General features: G+C 46.9%; 1 protein-coding gene across 3 annotated transcripts in view; it reads right to left on the reverse strand.

Moving 5' to 3' along the window:
- The window catches only part of ZNF516 (zinc finger protein 516), a 67037-nt gene that overhangs the window by 11634 nt on the left and 30863 nt on the right, over nt 1–24540 (reverse strand). For all 3 annotated transcript variants that reach the window (XM_063077231.1, XM_063077230.1, XM_063077232.1), the window contains exon 2: nt 5153–6622. In XM_063077231.1, the coding sequence (XP_062933301.1) occupies nt 5153–6622 (1470 nt within the window). The remainder of the gene's footprint in view (nt 1–5152; nt 6623–24540) is intronic.

The raw sequence follows: 24540 nt of genomic DNA on the forward strand, positions 1-24540 counted from the left end.
TTGAGGGGTCTGTGAGCTCCAGACCCAGCCCTAGCTCTACAGTATCCAACATTCACAATATCCCAAAACTAAGTCATTACCAGTTTTTTCTAAATTGTAAGCTGGCTATTTCCTGTCGAGACTATCGAGAAAAACATGGCACATCCACTCACCTGTTCTTAGCTCCTTGAATTAAGCATGCGGCAGAGTGCGCACGCACACAGTTTTCCCATGCACTTTACCATGTAACTTTTTCTTTATTTCTTAAAGAAAGGATGCTTGCCCTTTACGGTCAATAATACTGTGCCCAAGCTACTCCAAAATTCTAAGCTGATCAAAAGGTTATAAACTTCATCTGAATTGAAGACTACCTGGTGAGCAAGTGGCTTGAATACCCTGACCTTGGCACTCAGCTGTGCAGGGAAAGTGCACCTGAAAGTGAAGGAGAAAGGCCTGGGGATCCTCAGAGGGGCACGCACAGTCCCTCAGCATTCCACTTTATTATCCTGTAACACACCACCTATAGGGGAAAGGGAGATTTAAAAGATTCTAAATTGCTCTCAGGGAAGCACAAACCTTTCTTTGTCTTGACATTAAAGCATCCTTGGCATAAATTATTTTTTAAAGTCTCAGTAAGAACAATTTTACTAGAATTATCTTATTCTATTATCTTCAATTTTGTATTCTAAAATTCACATAATAATGTAATATAGGCCAGCCTCAAAGTTTGGAAACCTAGATAATTATGTTATTACTATTGTATCAATAAACCATTTATGTTATATTCAGATATGTTCCCAAATTTGGGAGTCACACTGTAGAATGATTACAGAAAATGCAGCAACTTTTATTCTTGAAGAGTTCTTCTATGAGCCTCTAAGAGGGAGTGATGGCCACTTCCTCTCTCTTTTGGTAAGGTTTCTAGACTATTCACTTCAACAGACATTCATCTAAACACGTGTGGAGGGCAAGTCTCTGAGAAGCATCTTTCTTAACTTCCAAAAATAACTTGATGTCTTAGCAGCCCCAAATAGCAATAGTCTCTGTATAAATAGAATACACCCACTGAAAAATCACAGCATTGCAGCTCCAGCACCCACGATGACTGCAGGCATACAGCAGATGACTTACTATTCTTTTAGATGATTCTCCTCTGCATATTTCTACTTCCCCTAACAACAAGATGATGCTTGGCAATATGTGTATAAAGAAGTTATGATCTTTACATCCACAGATGACACCCAACTGGAAGATACAGAGCAAACATATAAAATGACAGAATGAAAACCCAAAAAGGATGACACACTCGTATAATAAGACAAGTCAGAAAGATTAATTTGACCAGGGATGACTGAAATAAAATTCTAGAGTCATGACTCAAGAAGCAGCTGTACACAAACACAACGAAGGAGAACGTCTGAGCAGAAACAAGTGGAAAAACAAACCCTAGACAGTTTAGTTACTGGTGTGTTCAGTAACATGCCATTCATGCAATTCTTTTGGGCAGCACTTATTTCCTAGGCTGCAATAGCAGGAGTAGAGTCTCCATAACAGGAAACATCAATATTCTGTTCACCTCTCAAATAGTCAGACCACGCCAAGCCTGCTGGACTTCCTTCCCGTGACAACACTCCAACGGCACCATAAACAAACATTCCTATAGGGAGAAAGGAAACCTCGAGGGCCCTGGAGACCAGGTAGAGAACTGGTGAAGAACAAGGAGGCCTGATCCAGCAAAGGCAAGAAAGCATGTTTGAAGATTTAAAGGACTGTCACACAGAAGCACTCTAGGCTAGTTCCGAACGGCCCCAGAGTAGAGCTTGGTAACCAAGGGAACTGCCCCAGAGCTCCAGGCTGCCTGGGAGGTGCTGGTCCTGCCTCACTGGGGGCACGTCTCACACATGCTGACCAAAGGGCCTGGACACGCTGATCTTAAGTTCTTCTCTGAACCCAGGAAGCCAGGATTCTAAAACTGCACTTATTCACAATTGTATTTTAAGACCAAAAAGTTTAACGCACTTCCCTTGAAAATCCAAATTAGAGAGAACTTAAAAACCATAAATATTCTGCCTTGTACCTAACTATGTTTCAGTGTGTACATTAGAAGAATAATCCAAGAAGAGAACATATGCTTTATGCACTACTTAGTATTTTTCACATTTGAAAGATAAATATTAAGCTCTGTCCTTAAAAAAAAAAGTCCATAGAACCATTAAAAAATTTTTGTTAAGAAAAAGAAAAACAGTTCAGGCTATTTTGTATTTCACATTCCATCATGTGAAATTCTCAAAATCATAACTTAAAATTCACTTCTACTTCCTTGGCAAAAACAACAGGAACAACACAGACCCACAAGTCAGCACAGAAGGCCTTGTAACGAGGTGATGCCACTTACCAGGTGTAAACTGGCAGGTTTAGAATGATACAGTTCATGCAGGCCATTAGTGAATAATTAAGTTACAGGTCCGGTTAACTGAATGGAAGTCATGAAAACACGGAGCAGAGTCCTGCTTACTCCACTGGGCTGCAGTTGGAGGCACGGTGGCACAGCAGGGCCAGGGCCACCAAGAAGCCCAGCACCCACAGCCATACGATGCCACCTCTCATGCCTGTCTCCAACTTCTCTGCTTTAGATTCAGAGAAAACACACATCTAAAGAACAGATTTGCATCACATCCAAAAGGCCAAGCAACATTTATAATCCACTCACTAGCAAATGATCTGCACGATTCGAACTGACAGAACTCACTGCATTTAATTAAAAAGTGAAAAGGTCAAGCTACGTGGTAGCTGTGTGTCCCTTCACACCAGGTTCCACCATAAGCCTGAGCACTCTCACTGGGTACGGCAGGGGCGCTGCTCTCCTCTGATGCCTGGCACAAGCACCCCCATGGCCTTCAGACATCCAGGCCTCAGGCTTATCTGAAAAAGTTCACAAGGGCTCACTCTGCCCTCTAAAACAGGAACATCATGAGGACAGCCCGAGTAAGGACGTCACTGGCAAAATCTGTGAGAATGCAGAACACCTGCGATTTCTGCTGGAAAAAATCTCAAGAGGAAGCATCCTTCCAGGGTTAGCATAAGCCGAGGGCCCTCCTCATGCCAGGCTGGATTCGAGCGGGCTCCAAACCCAGGACAGCCACAGTAAACTACGACCTCGGCAGGTGACACCCGTGACCCCCGACCCCCCCGGCGCCCATGTCCACGGGACGTTGTCACATGGTGGGTTTGGGTACCTCTCTGCTGGTGTGACGTCCCCCAAACCCTGAACCTTGTCCCCCGACAGAGCTTCCAACTGCCTGGAGTTTGAGGTACCAGATCTCAAAGGCCATTTCCGATGGGAACCTACTTGAAAAAAGTTCTGTTTGTAAAAGTTAGGACCACCCAGCTAATGAACTGAGAGTCAGCTCCATGGGGAGTTTTGCATTTGTTTTGTTTTTTAACAAGACTTAGAATTCCCAGTGTTCTGGACGTTAAGTGAGAGTGCCCTTCGATTTATAGTCAAAAATGAGGGCCTCGTGCCCAGGGGCAGGAGGAAAACTACCAGCAATTATTATTATTACCATTAGGTATCAACACTGAGATAGTGGGAAGCAGGAAGACGACCATTTCAAGGTGCGTTTTTGCCAAGAGTTTTAGCACAACTCCGTTCTCTGAACTTTATATGGTGCATTTATCCTCTGCAAGGTGACCTCCAGTCAAGATGGCAGAATAGATGGTCTCCAGCATCACCTTCTCCCACAAATCTACCAATTTACAACTGTAAAAAAGCAATGATAGCCAAGCTGGTACCACTAGAGCCCAAAGGAAGAGGAGAGACCTATGGAGTGCATGGAGGTGGGAGAAGCCATGATGAGAGAAAGAAAGAACCACTCTGACAGTTTCAAGCCCTGGCCGCATCCAGGCTGGAGCTGCTGAGTGCATGGAGCAGGAGCTGGCAAAAGCCACAGCTGTGTCCTTCAGATGAAGTTGCTTGGAGGTGTCAGGGGAGAAGAGGGTCTTGGTGGCCCCCAAGCCAGCAAGACCAGTAACAGGGTTCCTGTGGGCCCACATAGGAGCAAAGAGCCACAGCAATTGAAAAAATGAGCCACTCAGAGTCCAGTGAGTCATCGCAAGGGACCAGTGTATGGCCCATCCCATGGGAAGTGTTTGGAGCACGGGCAGTGGGGGAGATGGGCCCAATGGGAGAACACTGGGGCATAGCAAGGACAGATGATCTGCCCCCCAATCAGTGTAGGACCACTCAGAGGAGACGGGTCAGGAATACAGAATGGCATGGGGTACAGTTTGATGAAAAGACTCAGGCCCAGACCAGAGTTTCTACACAACCCAGCTGACCCCCGACCCCCCCGGGGGGGGGGTCACTAGACCCAGAAGTGCCTATAAAGTCAATCATTAAAACCTCAGTTGCACAAAAAGCCTTCCGTAGGGAATTACCAGCAAAGCAGCAATTTAGCTCAACCACAGAGCTCAAGTGCTGGTCCCCACAGGAAGTTCCCCCACTTTAGAAGTAAGTAAAGGACAACAAATTAGTTCCAGTGCAGAGTTTAAGTGGTGGGAACAGCAAATAATCCAACACGGAACTGAAAGAAAAAACAAAGTATCCACAACCAGAGACAAAGTTTGATATTAACTAATAAAGGTCTCATTTCACCAAAGAACCCCTATCCTCTGCAAGACTTTGCTTACTAATACTGGAGAACTGATCAAGAATTTTTTTTTAATTATATATGTATAAAAATAAAACTTAAAATAATCACTTCCAATGAACATTCTTGTCTTTTGAGAGACAAGGACAATGAGTATCTACTGACTCTTTGTTTAAAATGACAAAAAAAAAAGGTGAAGTACAATCAAGTCTGCCTGCTCCTGTCAGATTCCTGCATGCAGCAGATGTGACTGTGCTTCCAGAATGACACTGCAGGGCTCTCTGCACCCCTCCTGGGCCATGGGTTCAGCCGGCCCTGGCAGGGCACAATTCCGGGGCCCGGGAGAGCTGCCACACCTACTGCGCTCCTCAGCTGCTGGGGACAAGTTGGCCATGAGACAGAGCCACCCACACTTGGCCCTCAGGGACCCTCAGCTGGCAGGTGGGTGGCACCATGGCCTTCCAGGGGAGGCTGCTGCGGTCCACAGACTTGTGGCCGGGGAAGGAGGGAGCCCCACGTCTTACCTCTGTGCTCTAGCCCAGGGCCACTGACGCCCCAGCCCTGGTAGAGAGTGGCAAAGTCCTTTGGAATGTAAGTCTTGAAGATGTCGAGGATGTCCAAGCGCTTCTCGTGCCCCTCGGCCGCCGGCTCCTGCTTGATGGAGTGCAAGACAGACGGCGCCCCAGCTGCACCTGGCTGGGCCTGCAAGGCTGTGTCCCCTCGGGGACCCGCAGCACAGGCAGCCAGCGTCCTCAGCTCCTGGGCCGCCTTTGAGGAGGGCTCGCGAGGAGGGAGAGGAGGGCCCCCTTCACCTTTCACGGGAGGCTGACCCTGAGGCTGAGCGCTGATTTTGGCTTTCAAGGAGTCCGGGGCACTGTGCTTATTGGGGGGGGCAAAGCCAGCCCCCGCTGGGGGTACCCCATACTTCTCCACGGGCTTGCTATTGGCAGAGGGATGGGCGCCTGCTCGTGTTATGACAGTGGGAGTGGGGGTGGCACTTCTGCTGAAGCCCCCGCCACCCCCAGGGGTGGGCGGGGGTTTGGAGCTGGCCTCCAGCTTGGGTTTCAGCGTGTGACCCTGAGCCGTGGCCCCACACTGCTCCTGGCCGTGGCTGGGCTTGGCCTGCCGGTACCCGTCTGGGCCGGCTGCCCACAGTGCACAGGGCCCCCCGGAATGGCTCTCCTTATTCTTAGGCATGCTAGCGGCTTTCGTGGTCACTCCCAGGGGGGAAGGGCTGCTCTTGGGTCCTGGTGCCCCACCTGGCACCTGAGTGCGAGTGAATCGAGCCAGGAGCAGAGGCTGGCATTCCTTGCCCCCAAGGGCAGGTGGGGGACCCGTGCGTCCACTCCGGGCCAGGAACACCAAGTTGTTTCTTATGCTTTTGTAACCGTTGGGCTGAATCCACTGGGGAGCCGTGGTGCTGCAGCTGACCCTGTGCCAGACGCGCTTGTGCATCCACAAGACCTCAGGGTAGTAAGTCTTGTGGTTACAGTAAGGACACGGGTGAATGACCAGAGCGGCTTGCAGGGAGGAGGCCACTTCCTTATTGCTGGGGTCATCCCGAGTCGACCGCGCACTTAAGTCCAGCGGGATCAGGTCTGGGGCCAGCGCCTTTTTTCCTCCCCCAGAATGCTCCTTATTGTGCAAATCGGACAGCTTTTCTTTAGGGTGACTGGCCTGGCTCTCCAAGGAGAGCTGCGAGTCTGCCCCTTCCGTACTTGAAGGGAAATCCACAGCGTCCCCAGAACCCAGCACCTCCTGCTTGGGGTGAAATGCTGGCATCTTTAAGTCAATAGAAAATCTGTGTTGTTCTGGTCTTCTGGAAGTCTCTCTGCTATTGTTTTCAAGTATGGACACAGAAGTTGCGATACCTGCTTTGGACTCATTGGTGTCTTTTTCTGATGGGTTATTTCCAAGTTTGTGACTTTGGTCTCCGTTAGAGAGCACAGTTGGTACCACCTCTTCAGAAAAGCAGCAGCGGCGTGGCTTTCCCCCTGGAGGAGCAAAATGTAAAATGGAAGTTACCATTTCTTATCAGAACAGGACCAGACACAGGAAGTCTAACAGTTACAGGGCAGCATCTCGGGCTAGAACACCGTCCTCAGAGCAACAGGACAAGTCCTGAGTCCGGCCAGCTCTCCATGAGCCTGTCGGGAGCTAACCAAACAGAAGAGAAATGACACTGTGTTGAGCAGGGCTTCTTCTCCCTGTGGATTCACACGACTTAAATGACTGTAGTGAAAAATAAAACAGCTGGGTATCTAGTCACGTGTAACTACACAGTTCCTAGTTAAGAGGGTGACTCGTTCTATTAAAAATCAGGAAAATAACTTCACTGTATGTAACAGGATGAGGACTTTCACTCACTCCCTATTCAAGTCTCTTGTGGGATCTTGGATCTTCACCATCACCTCTGATCACTTTAGGGTGAGAAAACCAGAGAGGTCAGACGTAGCTCCTGCTCACAGGGAGGCAGGACTGCAAAACAGCTCGCTCTGTCCAGAGGATCCCAGCGTCTGCGTCAGAAACCGCCGGGCTCGAGCAGCTTCAGCCTAATCCAGCAAGGCACCTTGTGAACATCTCTGGTGAGATCTAACTATCCAGTCCAAATCCTTGATGCCAAAAGTTTCTTTTAGACACCTGTGGGCTAAGTCATCTTAGAAGCTGGTCATCTCCTACCACCCAGTGTGGGTCGGTAGAGAGAAACCAAGCACACCCTGGGTGCAGCCCAAGCTCTGAGCATGAAGGCCAGGCCTGTGAGGAGTTTTGTGTCTGAGCCATGCCTGGAATGAATTCTCCACCATGCTGGGGTTGCTCTGGTCTGAACCCTCCCACCTTACCTAAGGAATGCCACATGACAGGGGAAACTTCCAAGCTGTGGGCTGGGCTCTGAGATTTCAAACCTTCTCCAAAGTCAGATGAGACTACACTATAAGTGGACACAGCATAATTTAGCAATTGTTTAAAGTCTGCATTTATGGCATTGGCTTTATTTACATCTAGAAATCAAAAGTTAGAAGGTATACAGATGTTTCCAGGTATCTTAAAACTTTCCATATTATAAAAGGTAGGATCCTTTTTTCAGCAAGCCCTTGGTGGTCTTTTATCTTACAGCCTTGTCACAGTGGGGGAAGACTAAAATGTTAGATGTCCACTTAGGAGAATGCCCCATGTTACCGGTTTTTAAGTAAGAGTTTTAGAGAGTTTAACATTCAGGGGAATTATAGGTATCTGATTACTCAGAATGTTCTTCTAAAATTTTCTAACTATATTTTTGGAGATAGGACTAGAAATTCCATCAAATTGGTAAAAAATCTACCCAAAGTGTTCACCACCACAGTGGGAGAACACCCATCACAGATAGCACTTGCCGGAGATTTGAGGTGCACAGTAACCAATGCTCATTTTCAGTCAGTGGACTGATAACGAGCCATGCGTATATACACAATTTTAAGGGATTACATCCACATAAGAATGTTACAAGCATGTGGTGATCAGCAGCATGGGTGAAAGGTGATAAATGGGGAAGGAACTCACTGACACCCGTCGGCTCCGAAAGTTGACGGTGCATAAAGTCAGGTGCACTGGTCCTTTGCATGGGGACACTGCCAGTACTCAGAAAGCACACTGGGTAGCCCTAGAAAGTGTATTTAACCTGGAATTAAATATAGGGGAAAGTCTCAGCCTTTGTTTAATTCACGTTAAATTCATTTATAAATATTCAAAGAGTAACATCTGGGGATGAAGTGGCAGTCTAGCTTTTCCTTTATTAAAGGAATAAGGATTTATGAAAACACACACCAAAGACTGCTAGTCAAATTCTCAAGTTGAAACAAGCAGGCTGTGTAATCTGACCCTGCACATCTGTGGGGTTTTCAACCATAACTGTCAAAGCCCCCAAATTTTATGTTCCCAAAAAGGATCATAAAATATTACAATAGAACTTCCAGTACCTCTGACCAAGACACTTAGTAATAAATTAAAAGCAAATCATATAACCCTGAGTTATCAAAGTAATTGGTGGGGAATAAACAGACCAAAAGCCTCAAAGGACTATCCAAACACCAGACAGACATCCCGTCCATCGGGGACGAAAGACAGATGCAATCACGTGATCTCCACTGGGGAAACTGGTGATAAGAAAAAACACTGAACCATTTTCCAAGAATCTGCTGACTTTAGGGAGACCATTAAGAATGGGGAATGTGGATAATTCAAGAGATGCGAGTTAACACCAGGGCAACGCAGTCCTCACCCAGGAGGGACCAGGTGCTTCCTCAACCCGGGAGCCAAGGTGACCCTCCCCCGGACCCCTTTTCTAGCTGGGAGTTCTTCAGTTACAGGATCTGATTCAGTCGGACACAGGAGGCAGTCTACGACAATTCTCAACTGGACTTCTGTGCACAGAGGGGCACGAGCCCATGTACTCTCCCTCCCGGCATTAATAATCAGGAAGCCACAAAGCAGATGGGCTTGCTTGCTCTCTGTCTCTGGGCTCGTCAGCGCACTGCCGCTGGAAGGAGCCTTCCCAGGGCCTTCAATCACTGGAATAAACTACTGCCAAGTCAAGTGCACTGCAAGAAAAGCTGTCACTTAACACCGCCAACATTTAACTATGGCCAGATCAAAGCAAATCCGAGATGAGATGCCTCCCTGGTGGCCTGAGGGGACCGTGACTCCTTTTCTCTGTTCAGAGAGTACTGTTCTGGATTTTAATTAGTTCCTTTTCTGTACTTATCATGCTCATCTGGGCATTCCATCTGCTGAGAACACAAGCTGGACCTCCCGAAGAACTAAGTCCCACCATCGCAAAACAGGCCTCGCCACCGCAGCAGGTGGCAGCAAACACAGAGGGCACAGTCACTTCTCCCCGGGGTCATGAGAGCATGTGCACCAGGCAGTGTTCTGGCGGGAAGCAGCTGGGTTTCCGTCCTCAAGTGTGATGTGCTCAAGGACATGCACCTCCCTCAGTGGCACCACGCATGAGACACTTTATTAGAGTTGAACAACAGGAAGATAACTCAAGCTTTAGCGTGACGTGGCTTTACATATATAACCTCAGCCACGACGCTGAACCTATGCACCTGAGACAGAAGACTGTGGCCGCACAGACCCAGCACACCCCTCTGCACAGAGGAGGTGGGTTCCCAACACACACCCCAGCTGTGTGCACATGCCGGGGTCAGAGCATACCTCTCATGACCTCACAAGCATGCACACACACGCACACAACACAGCCAATGCCACCTGCTCCCTCCTCGGTGTCCCTTCTCTAGTTCATTTCTAAATAGCACCTTCCCGGATATGGTTTCAAACTCACACATCCATCAGGTGTTGGCAGCTTGACTGTGTCTTGAGCTGGCGCTGCCCCGGCTGGCTCCCAATCATACGCCGGGCCGGGCAAGGTCAGCTTGTTACAACTCTCATGGTCCGGAATCCCTGGGGAGGCATCGTAACCACATGCACGTGCACATGCCCCCCAACCACCCTTAACAACACAAAAATACGGTGAGGGCACTCTGTAGGAAAAACAAATACCCTTTCGCTTTTTATTATTCCTTTTCAGTGTGGTGATGCATACATAACAAAAACTGTGCCCCTGGAAGCACACTGAGGCTCCATCACACTCATGCCCGCTCCAGGTTTTGCTGGCCTGTCCTGTCGCAGGCTTTCCACCCGCTCTCAAAGCACATTGTAAGCGGCAGCTACCACTCCTGCATGCTGCACGGACACCTGAAGGGCCTCTGCTCTATCCCCTTAGCTCCTGCCTCTACAAGACGGCCTCTCCAGCTGTCACATTCCTCCGGCAAGGCTGCTTTCCATGCTTTCCAGCAAGACACTCTCCTTGCCTGACTTCTTTTCCTAAGTGTTTAACATAGACTTTTTCCATTTCTGCCCCCTGTATTTTGCCTCATAAAGGTCCCCATCAATTTCCATAACTAATGGATATAATTTATACAATTCCATAAACGTAAAGGGTTTTCTGCCCACCTAACCCTCTCTGGGTTTCTGCGGGAATGGGAGAAGGTCCCGTGCAGGGCTGGGGTCTGTGGTGCTTGGTGAATGCACAGGGTCTTGTAGGAAACAAGCGGCTCCATTCGCCCACTGGCGCTGTGGACCCATGTGCAGCCGAGCTGGTGATATCATACTCTGAACTGTCAGGAACAGGGGCTCTCCCTTGCATGAACAAGGAGCAGGAAGTGAACGATCAAGCAGGTAATTGCAAACATCATATTCACAGTGACATCTCTGATTAAACTTTAGGCTGACAAGGAGAGGAGAAGGGGGCTGAGGGAAGGGAAAGGAAATGGCATTGTTTTTTTTAAAGGTTAAGAAAAGGTAAAAGTTCTATACTATTGAAATTATGCAGGAAAGCTTAAGAGATTCACTATTCAAAATCTTAAAAAAAAGAAAAAAAGACGATGACGTCAGTGAAGCCACCTTCACTCTAAGGAGCCTCCCCCCAGCCCCAGAAATGGCACTATCAGAATCATCACGAAGAGAGGCTTTTACTAATGACTGCGCCCAGTCTTGTGTAAAGACGTTTATTTGGTTCTGAATTTTTCAACTCTTCATCACAATAATTTCCTATCTCATGGATAAATTGAGAGAGCTCAACTTTTTAATATTTTCCAGTTTTAGTCTCTACAACTGACAATTTCACCCACACATGACATGTTCTTTATGCAGCCAAACAGCTTAAGCATTTCACGATACAATTCCAGGAACCGTAGCTCGGCTGCGTGAAGTACCCATGTATCACCACATCCTTCTTTCCACAGGACAAAGGAGGAGAACACCTGGCACGAGCGATTTGGACCTGCAACATTCCAGAATTTCAACTGGACTCATCTCCCAACGCTGTCTGCTCGGACACCTGCTGCCCTGAGAACAGACTCACCATCGCACCCTTGCCACCTGAACAGGGACAGGTGCCTGGCCCCCCCGAAGCCTCGTGTGACTGTGAGGGTTCTGCTCCTGGGACTCAGGACGTGCTGGGGAGGAACAGTTAGAAAACCGAAGACCAAACCAAGACCAGCCCTGCAACCCCCTTTCATAAGCTCAGGTCAAATGCATTTGTACAAAGTGAGTCTGTCTCTCAGCCCCTCCACCATAATAAGAGAATATGACAAATCCCACGTGCTGCACCTGCGGCAGTTGCGCACAACTGCACAGCAACTCCTAGATCCCTTGCGTGTCCCTACCTTTCCAAGTACAGTGCACGACCGCAGGACTTACAGGGCACAGAGGAGAGAAAGTAGCACTCGCAGGCGGCCAGCACAGGTCAGAACGCACTTTGCAACCAACGTGCTGAGAAAGCAGACTGGATGAATTCTGTATGTTCCAGTGTTCTTATTTATGAAACACAAATAATTTCAAAATATTTTATCTCAGGTTAAAAAACAAAACAAAACAAATCCCCGAAATGTAAAAGCCTATCAACTGTGTGACATGACTCCAGTTTTTGAGAGGATCACGAAGCTGGTGACTCGGGGGACAGGACGCACATACGTGGTCTCTCCTGGCAGTCTTGGGGACAAGAAGGAGGATGTGGCTGGGTTTAGTATACTGAGATCAGCTGGGAGCTGACCCGACGCCCTGCCCAGGAATGGTGCCTGTCCTCCCAGGACCCACCATCGTTTCTATCAGTGACCTAGTTGAGGAAATGGGACTGGACCAGCTCATCAGACCAGGGCTGACACTCAGCTGGAAGGGGAGCCAAAACCTTCGCCACCAGCATAGAGGCTCAAAAGTTTTCAACAAGACAGAACAAAGGCTCAGGACCAGCAAGACGGAATCTCATAAGGAAAAACAAAGAGCAAGAAGAGAAAGGTCTAGCTCATGAGCTGTGCATGGAAAAGACCCCAAGCTCCTGGGGAGCCACAAGCTCAGGGCGAGTCACACGGCCCAGGGTTTAGAAAGCCTCCTCAGCCACAGCCAAGGGAGCCAGCTAGAAACGCAGCTGCGAGAGCCCAGTCTCGGCTCTGAGCCCCATGCAAAGGAGCAACGGATGAGCGGGAGCATGTCCATAACAGGCGTATGGTGCGGGGAGGTTTCCGGAAACCAAGTAGCAAGAGAACGACTGCAAAGGCCGGGCTGTCGCACCTGCAAGAGAAGGCTGGTGGGCTGACTTCCACAAACCGTGACACTCATTAGATGTGGAAAGATGGAAAGACGAAAAGAGGAAAAAAAAGAAAAAGAAAAGCTCATCGAGGGCAGCCTTCCGGCCACACACCAGAATCATTTGCTACGAGCATGAGCCATCACTGTTAAGAAATTGCCAAGGCCAGTGCCTCAACCAGAATCAGCTTTTTTGGGAAAGCAGCCTGCATGTTAATTTTTTCTTTAAAAAAAAAAAAAAAAACTCTCTGGGTGATGCTAATTGCATCCAAGGTTGAGGAACACTGGGTCAGAGGACAAAGAGGTCGGAGTCGGTGAGGATCAGTTTTCGGGGAGGTTAAGACAGAGCTGCCCTATGAACAGTGAGCCCCGGCCACGGAGCGCAGGCAGAGCTGGAAGTCAGCTCCCGGGATTTGTGGGGATGGCATCCAGTGCCTGCCCCAGGGCTTCCAGTTCGGAGGTTCTGAGCACTGTGTAAGGAAACTCCCAATAACTGCTAACCAGAAATGAGGAAGAAGTTTTACGTGCAGTCCTCAAGGTCATAATTTTTTGCTGTTCAATTCATTGTGATTTAATTGATTTTGCACAAGTATTTTTAAGTGATACAAGGTAGAAACGCACTTCTTAAAAAAAAAAAAATGCTTTGTCATTTCTTAATTTACACCTTCAGAAGTAGCAGCAATTATTCATCCCGCGGGGCATTTGTGCAGTGATCACTGTAAGTAACCTTGACAATGGAAGGGAAAAAGGGCTTTGCGTTTGGGGAGAAGGCACCTGTATAAGAGCAGTCCCGTTTCTAACCCTCAGTTATCTTGTGTCACCTCCGTGATGGTAACAAAGTCATAGTTCAGTTGTTAATTATATAACCACGTTCATCTGCCTCTCTTTTCATGCTTATTATAATTTCCTAGCTTCCCACTCTTTGGGTTAAAACAAAGCAAAACAAAACAACTCATCACTAATGTGGTGCCATGTACAATGCTATGACAATATTTTATTGTAGGTCTTGCTGCTACACACAACGTCCTCGTAGACCCTTTATGTAAAACTGAGTCACTACGAGAAACTCTCTGCTCCCTCTGCATGGCTTGTTTGCAGTAAGTTTTTTCCAGAGACTGAGTTCTTTCTGTCATTAACAGATTTTGACCAGTCTCCCCAATGTCCCATCCCAGATAACTGAGCTGTGAACACAGACTGCTGGTTCTGACAGGAGAATAAGCAAACCAATACGAGATGATCGGCTACAGACCTCTATGCTGAGTTCCAAGAGAAACTGTGAAAATGGCTTATTGCAGCCATCAGGCCGGGAGGTGGCAGAACCTGGACTCAAGTACGTCTGTCTTAGCCCACACCGCATCCATGAGCGCTTCACCATGCCACCTGCTGTACACTGAACACTGCCTGCTGTACACTGCCTGCTATACACTGCCTGATGTATGCCACCTGCGTACACTGCCTGCTGTATGCCCCCTGTGTACATTGCCTGCTGTACAATGCCTGCTGTATGCCGCCTGCTGCAAACTGCCTGCTGCATGCTGCCTGCTGTACGCCACCTGCTGTACACTGCCTGCTGTACGCCACCTGCTGTACACAGCCTGCTATAGACTGCCTGCAGTACACAGGGTGCAGGAGGCCCAGCAGAGGCAGAAGGGAAAGGAGACTGAGCCAGGGGTGGGCTGGGCAGGCAGGAATGGGCTGGGGTCACCTGGTGGGGGACCAAGATTACACAAAGAACTTCAGGGTAGGACTGTAAGGTTTTCCAAGAGGAAAGAGGAAATGAGATGAATAGCTATGCATTTTAGGAAAATGGCCCTAAGGTGAGTTTGCAGAGCGGGCCATGCGGAGATGTACCGGGAGCTGCCGCATGTCCCCCAGGCTCTCGGTGGGGCTCTCACCTGCTGGCATCTGCTCTGACCACAGGGAAGGTTCCTGTGCTGGTGCATGCACCTGTTCCTTCTGGACCACAAGCAGGCAGCCTAAGGGAGGGCGGTGGTCCCAAAACATGACCCCCACCACAATGGCCTGGGAGAGCTTTAGGACTAAATTCTGGGCCCCTTCACAGACCTACAGGACCTGAATTGAAAAACCAAATTAGAACCCGACACTGCCAAAGGTGGCCAGGTAGCCAATGCTGAGTGCCACCCACGGAGGGCGTCACTTAAGCTACATGTGTAGACAGGGCATCCCCTGAGCTGAGCCTTAACAGTGAGGACTGTAACTGAGGGACAGTGGGAGGAGGCAGTCACTAGGGAACCTGCACACGTGAGGGCTGCAGTCCAGCTGGCTAAGCGTAAGACACAGAGTGGCGACAACGCAACTGTCCCCCTCTCCAGCAGCTTGTGACTCTGGTGCCCACTTTCAGTGTCAGCACACTGCCGAAAAGAGATTCATCCCCACCGAGGAGAATTTCATTCTGACGCAATGAGGCCATGCAGACTCAGCCATGACACCAAAGAAACCCTACTGCAGGGGGACATGCCTTGAGCCAGGGCACAGATATATATGCTCCTCTTTGTCCCTGTGACAATGAAGACGTCGGGCAGAAAAGGAAAGGAGCGTTTTCTGACAAACACAGGAAAGACTCTAGTTTGCCACTAAGACAAAAACAAGTTGTGAGACCAAAGAGGCACAGGTTTAGAATCCTCCAGTTGGCCACAGGCTCTGGGGCCAGCCACCAGGGCTCTTCGCTCAGGAAGTGGCATTCATGGGACTCAAACATGTGCCAGGCAACACACAATGAAGGTCACCCAGGAGCAAATGATGCAGGGAGGACCCTGAGTGACCCAGAGCAGGGAGCTTGGAGCCAGCAGCCAGGCAAGAATGCAGACGGGCGCGGGCCCCACACCTGAGCTCGGCCATCGACCAGTCACCACGCACGTCCTTTCCACATGAACTGTGGATATTCAGAGGGAATGGAGATGCTACTCCAAGTCTGGGCATTTGAATGTATTCCCGTCCCTTTCAAACCCTCTCAGCTCTAACTAAACATGTGAAAGAATGTTTGGTTGTATAAAATGTGGCAGGGATATTTTACAACTTATGAAACAAAGTCACAGAATAAGCCCACGTGGCACATTATTAGGAACAAATGCTAAACCACAGGAAAGGGGATTTTTGCCCGCCCCTGGCGTCTCCACTAAGCAGCAGGGAGGGAATCCAGCACATCAGTTTCACTCCTGCCTCCACCTCTGCACCTGCTGCTTCCTGGGAATGCGCAACGCTTCACTCCTAGGTAAGAAGCACCTCCCAGACCACCAAGAAAGCAAGTTTTATTCAGGACATTATCGCCAGAGTCAGCATATCTGGAACGCGGTAGAAGTCCAGCCAATAAACATGTATTTATTAAATGAATGACATAGATTGCAAAGTCATTTAATATCCAAGACTCCCTATGTAATGGGAGCGTATACAAACGGACTGCACAAGGCATCAGGTGCAAGACGGGTCAGTTAATTCAGCGAGTTATTTTCTCAAGGGCCTGCAGGTAGGAAAGGTGGCAAATGTGCAGACAACCTGGGGGCAGGCAAGGGGTGCTGGCAGCATCGAGCAAACCTAATAACCTGGTTACCAAGCTAGCGTGTGTGTTGGGAGGGAGGGAGTCCTACAAACAGTGACTATAATAAGTGACCTTACTAGCTCAGGGTCATGCAATTCTAGAAAGGAACTTTCTCTCCAAAACAGGTTGCACAAGCACACGATGATGAAATAAAATTCAAAGTGACAGAAAACTAAAGCACTTCCAAGATGAGGTATCCAACATTGGTCACGCTGCAGCAATGGTGAAGACCACCCAGCCCCCCTTCCAGGGATCGATGCTCCAGAGATGCGGACTGGCTTCCTGGCTGCTTTTCCTGCCCGCGCTTCACCCTCACAGGGGTGCACAGAGCTGCAAGTGCAAGAACCGCTTTTTCCCGCGTCCCTTCTCCTGCCCCTGCCAGTGATCCGTGTACAACCTTAAGTGAGAGATGCGATAAGCCACCCCACTCTCTTAATCAAAATCCAGACATCATATTTGCAGTGATGGCCTCAACTGGTGGCCAGCACTCAGGACGGTGGATATTCAGGTAATTGGCTCTCCCATGCCCAGCAGCTGCAGTTTGAGATGGTCTCATCTTCCCTTCTTTACCCCCATTCTAGATGTTCCCCTTTACTGAAGGAAGATCAACAAAACTAACTCCACAAAAGTGTATCGGGTGTGAGGATCAAACAGGTATTGGGGACATAAAAGAAAATGGCCTATATCCAAATCATAATAAGTGATTTTAGCCATATATGGCACTTGCAGTAACACTTCTCCAATGATAAAACATCCAAAGAACAGTGAGCCTGAAGAATTCTCACAATTGAGAACTACTGTACTAAACATAATTTTAAGATTTCAGCAATTAAGGTTAATACATGTCGATTTCTAATAAGTTTTATGACAAATACTACTAGTCATCAAAAAACCTGATACGACACCAAGCATTACAGTTTTTTTTTTTTTTTTTTTGTCTTTTTCGTGACCGGCACTCAGCCAGTGAGTGCACTGGCCAGTCCTATATAGGATCTGAACCCGTGGCGGGAGCGTCGCTGCGCTCCCAGCGCAGCACTCTCCCGAGTGCGCCACGGGCTCGGCCCTCAGTTTTTAAATAGTGTTTCTCAGAACAGCCATCCTTCATCATTTTTAATCTGTCCTGAAAGGGGAAAACTAGTAACCAGAAAAGATACAGAGAAGAATAAAGGTAACACGTGTTTGAGACAAGAGTCATTAGACATCAGTATTTAGTTGAAACTTGGGAGTTTCTAAGACAACTGAAATGTAATTAGCAAAGAGAAAACTACCTGCGTGTCTGGGGCAAAGTCCCCAGGAAGATATTCAAGCTAAAAGAATCTGAAAAACAAATAGAAACAGTGATTTTTAGTGAAATGTGAAGAGATATCATTCAGCTCACAGGAAGGTGCAGGAGTATTAACATCGTACGACATTTTCGGATATGATGTAGAAAATACTTGAGAAAATGTTTTAGCTGCCATATCCATGCATCTTTTCCATTAAAAACACCATTTAAGCTTTCTGGGTAAGTGGAGCAGAAGAAATGCTGAAAAACACTGCCACAGGCTGGTTTACCCTGGAAGTTCTCCTTCTAGAAAAATCAAGGAAAATAACCAAGAGCCAGAGATAAAGTCAGGACTTCCATTATTCAGAGGACACAGGAGGCTTCTAATGAGTCACTTATGTCAGAGGCTGAGGAACTGAGGAGAGGTCATGGCAAAGAGGAGGCCCAAGCCCTCCCTGCTGTTTAGTGAGGGGCGACTGCCCCACATGACGTGACCTCGAAAGTGAAAGTGACAACGTGGGTCTTGCCACAATCCTCATAAAGGGACAGCCCTGGGTTGTTCATATAAAATAATAAGAAACTGCTTCTCACATTCCAATTCAGTCCTGTGGTCAGAAAAGTTTCTTTTAAAGACATGTTTTAAAGCTTTCTCATTCATCTCATTAAGCATGCAACGTGAACGACCAAAAAAAAAAAAAATCAAGTATGAATGATAAGAAAATGCCAGCACTAGAGCAGTGTAAAACAACTGAATAATGATATTATAATTTTTTAAATAAATAAATATTTTATACCCAAAGTTGTTAGTCCTACTTTTTCTGTATGATTGAGCATACATGTTTTTCACTTTAAGTGATAATTAATCTATTAACATAAATAACTTGCAAAACTGTAACTTATTTGTGTTAACAGAAAAATATATAAATATCTCAGCACTTCAGAAGCCATATTTTGATGTCTGAAGAAAAACGGCTCCATATTAAAAACAGGATTTCTCACTAGACAAACAAACTGGGTTACACGAGAAAATTTAAAACTTAAAATTTGAGAAAGAATTTTTTGAAAAACTCTCTTAGTCGCTAAGAAATCATTTTAAAGGTTAATCAAATACCTCTAGCTTCCACGAAAGCTTTCAGTTTCTAAATAGCTATTTTTCCTGACACAAAACAGAATCACACTTTAGAAATCTAGATTTTACTCACTGATTCTTCGTTGATTCAGCCATAAAAAAGTGTCAATGTTTGTTTTTGGTTTTTTGCTTTAAATCAAATCCATGCCAAAATGAACACAATTCAAGTCTCTTTTCATGGCTACCACACATTTTATACACCCTACTTTACCTAATGGCAAACTAAAACTCATCCATTTGAGAAAATGCACCCAAACATAAAAAAATAAAAATTATTTTTTTCCAATTTACATACCATACTTTAAATAGCAATGAATATTTCCATTTATAAATTCAGGCTAAGTTGGTAAAAAATAAATACCTAGCATGTATCCTTCCTTAAATAAAATCTTTTAAAGAAGTCACAGTAACTGTTGAAAAGAAGGCACTTATACCACTTTTAGATTTTAAAATGTCAATAAGGAAGTACAGAGTAAGGAAAAAGAACAGGAAAGCTCAGTATGTAATACCAGTTTTGCATGATCCCCCAACAACACGGCTTTAAGGAACGGGAGTCTAGAATCTCTCAGCAGACCTACAAATAACGCACTTAAACCACCTGTGTTTTTTCTTTCACAAAACGTTTTAAGAACAAAAGAACAGAGTTAAGACTCTGGAGGAAAAGTGACACTGTACACTTTTTTCAACATAAGAACATTAATATATACAAACCTAGCACTGATGTGGTTTAAAAGTTTTTCTGCTGCAATACTTAATTATCCAAAAGCACAAAATTCAAATTCTGTGTATTTTACAAAGAAATTGCAATGACCCTTTACTTAAAATAAAATCAGAATTATTTTCTAGTAGAATCTTCAGATTTAAAACCAGGCACGTGTTTAACTCGCAGAACAAAGGCCATTTCATAACACAAGCGGTCTGTGTTCTCAGCGAGAGGAAGAAAGCGGCTTCCCGGGAGCAGCTGTCCAGGCGCCCAGTGGCTGGAGTAATGTGTGGATGCTACCACTAGATGGCAGCTGTGCCCAACGTATAACTCTATTCCCTCCCTGCCCTGTTGACGTCGTGTGTGGTCCTGTATTTTAGATGCAGGATGGAAGAGTCATACACTTTTGAACGACAGATATTTATTAGCAAAAGACGCACACCAAGAACTTGCTTGAAAAGGTCATCGATATAAATATCTATTTCCTCTAAGACACAGCTGTCAGTATAGTAATGCATCTTGCTGATGAAAGTATTTCACCAAAAGGTCTTAAAGCGTCTTATATTTTGGTTTGCATATTCATCAATATTTTCAGAGGTCAAAAATGCAGACGGCTTTAAATTAATAGTATACTTGAATTGGCAAAAATTAATTTAAACGAAATAATATATCTATGCATTACATGTTGGGGGGTTATATAGCCAGCATATCCGACTTCAAAAAATGTCCAACTTTCTGAAAATTTATTCAATTTAATGAGTTAGCAATTGACTTAAAATATTTTAATAATTTAGTAACTGATGTGAAAATGTTTTCCAGTAAGTATTTTCACCTTGGCTTCAAAGCAGTTCCTTTCAAAGTTAAAACCTGGGTACTTTCTAAGGGTTGGGGCACAGTTCAGGAAGTGGTACCTCCAGCCTGCGAAGGTCGGTCAATGCTCCCTGTTGCCTGTAGACTCAAGGTCTGCAGGTCTGAGTTCTAGACCCAGGGCCACTCCGACATTATGGATCATGTGGAAAATGCCCTCATCCATTTACCCTTTCTGTGGGTGGTACCCTTCATTCCTTCAACAAATAACATCCGTACATCCGTCCTGTGCAGACACTGCCCTGCACCAGGACATCCAAGTCACCAGCCCTCATACCAGGAAAACCAGAAATATCACTTAAGATCATGATGAGGTCATTGGTAATGAAATGGAGATCATTAGGAAACTAGTTCTTCCCTCCAGCTCTGCCTCCTTGACAGGACTGTTCAGAGGGCTGTCCAGGGCAGGGATGTGCTTGTCCTACCGAGGGAAGAAGAGAGCATCTCCCCTGAGAAAACACTGCAGTGCCGCCCCTCGTGTGCATGGCCGGGGCTAGGGGACACCCTCTTCTGAAAGTGATTCTTTCCTCACGCACCCCCACCTTAGCAAACCAACATAGGAGGGCCAAAACCAGAAAGCTGGCAAAATTATAGCATTTTAGGGTTGTAGATACGTAAGTGAATATAAAATACACAGATTTTCTATATCTCTCACATGCAGAGTTAGAACTATTAGCATTATAAAATATTACTCAAACTACTTAATATCAAATAAATATTAAAGCTCAAATGTTCCACTCCACCATGGATACCTAATGGAAAGAACTGCTTTACATTTTACTTAAACATGTAAGCAACTCTTCCCAAGTCGCATCGCCAAAGTGTTTCAGAAATCTCAGGCAGGCTTCCTATGCCACATTGTAAGTTGTTAACATCACAGCTATAATTTCAGTATTTTCATTAAAATGGTGCGGAAAAGGAGCTTGGGTACATTTCTCCTTCACAGACTTCTTCATTTGGCAGTTTTCATCTCTCCCGTTTAAATGAAGAGGAAACACCTGCACTCCCTTTTCTTGTATATCTTTAGTTTTGCTCCTAATGTATAGCTCACCTCCAATTTATCTAATTTTCTTAAAAGTCAAAAAAGAAAGAATTTCAAGCCCCGACTGAACAATGCCTCAGGAAAATCTTAGGAAAGCCCTAAATACTGCACTTATTTTCTCAATCATTTAGCTGTATTTCTATTTTGAGGAGGAGTTGCGAAATAGCGTCTCTGTGACTGTTTCCCAGGACCTCGCTGGCCAAGCAGGAGCACTGAATCTATGAATTAAAAACATTTTAAAGATAAATAAGCCATTTTCCATCAAATTCTATTAGCAGCACTCAAAATGAAGAGCCCTAATCCCTGTCCTGGTCCCTGTCCTGCCCTTCCGAGGCTGTGTAAGAAATGCCCCTGCAGCTGCTGGAGAGGTGCTGCCTCGGCCCACCATGGGGACGACAGATGGACGGGGATACCCAGGGCAAAGGGGGTAGCAAGGGGCGCAGGAACGCGACTGGCCGCTCTGGGCTGGCTTCCTCCCAAGGGTGTCACCTGGCCTACAGCACACTGTCACCACCTTTCTCCACTGACTTGCAACACGTGAGAGAGACTGAAGAGGGACACAAAAAAACAGAGCTTTTTGAGTGTGACTCTGTGTAGGCAATGTCTAGACCACAATGATTTCATGTGCATGTGTGTGCGTGTGTGTGTGTGTGTGTGTGCATGTGTTTGCACATGTTTGTGCATGTGTGTGCATGCCTGTGTGTGCACAGGGGGTGGCAAGTAGACTTCCTGTCCCTGTGGGTGGGTGGCTTCTCTGAAGTCAGGCTATGTGCACAGACCTCAGCCCCATGCCTTCTATCTGCTGAAGACGTCATCCTGGTCAATACTAATTCATTAATTCACTCTGTGAATACAAACCTCACCCTCATGAGAGGCTACAGCTCCTCCTGCTGAATTCAGCAGAGAACAAAGTGCACGCTGGGCTGTCCCCACGGAACTCACCCTCTGGAGAGGAGGATGCAGGAATACGTGTGAGCTAGCATGAGCTAACCAGGAGGAAAACCAGAGAACTGGAAGGTTCCCCAGTCCCTTCAGCTTCCGTCATCCCCTCAAGTCTATGTCCACTGGCATTTCCTTGTCATTCAAGCTCCATCGTCCCACAGCTGAGAACCTGGACCTGGGTCACCTGGGTCTCCCCTGCCACCCACTGGAGGGGACGAACTGTGGACAAGGTGGCTCAGCAGGGACTCCAAGCCATCCTAATGCCCCTGCAGGGCCTGTGGGGACAGGGGAACCTAAATTCTCCTCCAAGACCACCACGAGCAACACCGGGGGCCACTCATGGACAGTCATGACTAAAACAGGAGATGACCTGCATAGCTGCAACTGACCTGCATGCTGACATTCTGCCCCTGAACCAACTCCAGAACAGCAATGACTCAAAGTTTGACATCTCACATTATTTCTTCTCTGACCTAAAAAACACCTCCATCTGGCTACCACGTTTCTATCGCCCTTAATCTATAACCTCCGTCTCTCAAGATGCTGGCACTTACAGTATGTACCATAAGGGACTGAAAATCATCGACTGGTCATGGCAGCAGAGTTTCGGCCATAGGGCTGAGAGCCATAACCACAGTTGGAAACAGATTGTTTTCATGTATGTTAATGATCCACACTGCTGCTGAATCACCCTATCTGCCCGTTACTAGACAGGAAATCGCCAAGTCAGCCCAAGCTGCGCCCTCTGCTGCTGTCCCAGCTGCATGTCCCCTGGCCCCCTGCTGCCGCCTCTGCCCATCTGTCCTGGCTCATCTCTCCTCACACACATGCAGCCACCTGTGGGCAGTCACACACATACATGCACAGTGACCCACCGCAATCACACAGATGGACACAGGCACATGTGAACATAGTACAGAAGTGCAGTCATGCATGTACCTGCACAAAGTCACATACATGCACAGTGCTCTTGTATGTGCACTGTCACACATGTGCAGCCACACACAGTCATGCACAGTCATCCATATGCAAACGTACACTCATGCACACAGTCACATGTGTGCAGTCATACACACACAGCCACATACAAAGTATTGCACATGCAGTCACACACATACATACCATATGTATGCAGCCATGCATGTACATGCATAAGGCACACTTGTGAACAAAGGCACACATGTAGTTGTGCATGCACAGCTGCACATAACAGGCACAGTGACAACACACATGCACAGTCACACATGCACACAGTCACACACTCATCCACACAATTTCCCACGAGAGTCACAGCATGGTTTAGGCTGGGAGGGGCCACAGGGGTCTGCGACTGTCAGACTAGATAATTACAGAGATGACCTGAGTCCCAAGGACTCTTTCTCACAGCCAGACAAACAAGTCCAGAATTTAAAACCCAACAAATACACCATTCTGCATGTGTGTTTTGAGGCTATATTTAAAACTGAAAGCATCGAACCCATACCCTTAATAACTTAAAGTGAAAAATTACACATGCACAGTGAGCTAAGCAGAATTACAAGGGTCTCATCTTTCTTCTATTTATAGACTACTATCTATTTTATGATTCATGTCATACAACCACATCAAAACTGAAAGATGTAACTGCAAAAAATGAAATGCTGATTTTTTTTTAATCTGGGGAAAAATTATACAGTCACTTGCAATAGTCACAGTGTCTTTGAAAAACACAAGTCTGACTGCCAAGTATTTGTCAGATTCTGAGCAATTCTATGCACCCAGTGGATGGTTTCCCAAGGAGGGACACGCTGCAAGCCTCACTCTCCTAGGGGCTTCCAGAGCACAGGCGGCCCCAGCCCTGCGGCCAACTGTGAGTCCCAACCTTCAGCTTCCGAAAAACACCCCTTGGGTGCTTGGTAATTTTTGGTGATGCACATTACCTAAAAGTAGCAGGCACGTGCAGTGAGCAAAGTGAGGGCCTGCAGACCAGCCTGTCCCACTCTGCCGTCCCCGTGAACACACAGGGCCAGCAGGACACCCCGGACCTCAGCAGTGTGTCTCCACTCCCGTTCCAACACGGGACCAACACAGGACCAACACAGGACCAACGTGGGACCTCGGGGGAGACAGCACGTCCCTACCTGCCCCTCCAGAGCCCCAGCCACCCCATGCATTTGGACCAGCGCTGTGTGTGTGTATGTGTGCGTATGTGTGTGTTTCTGTGTGTATGTGTGAGTGCATATGTATGTGAGTGTGGGTATTGAGTGAGTGTATGTGTGAGTACATGTGTTATGTGAATGTGTGTGTGT

The sequence above is a fragment of the Cynocephalus volans genome, chromosome 13 (genome assembly GCF_027409185.1).
Source record: "Cynocephalus volans isolate mCynVol1 chromosome 13, mCynVol1.pri, whole genome shotgun sequence".
NCBI lineage: Eukaryota > Metazoa > Chordata > Mammalia > Dermoptera > Cynocephalidae > Cynocephalus > Cynocephalus volans.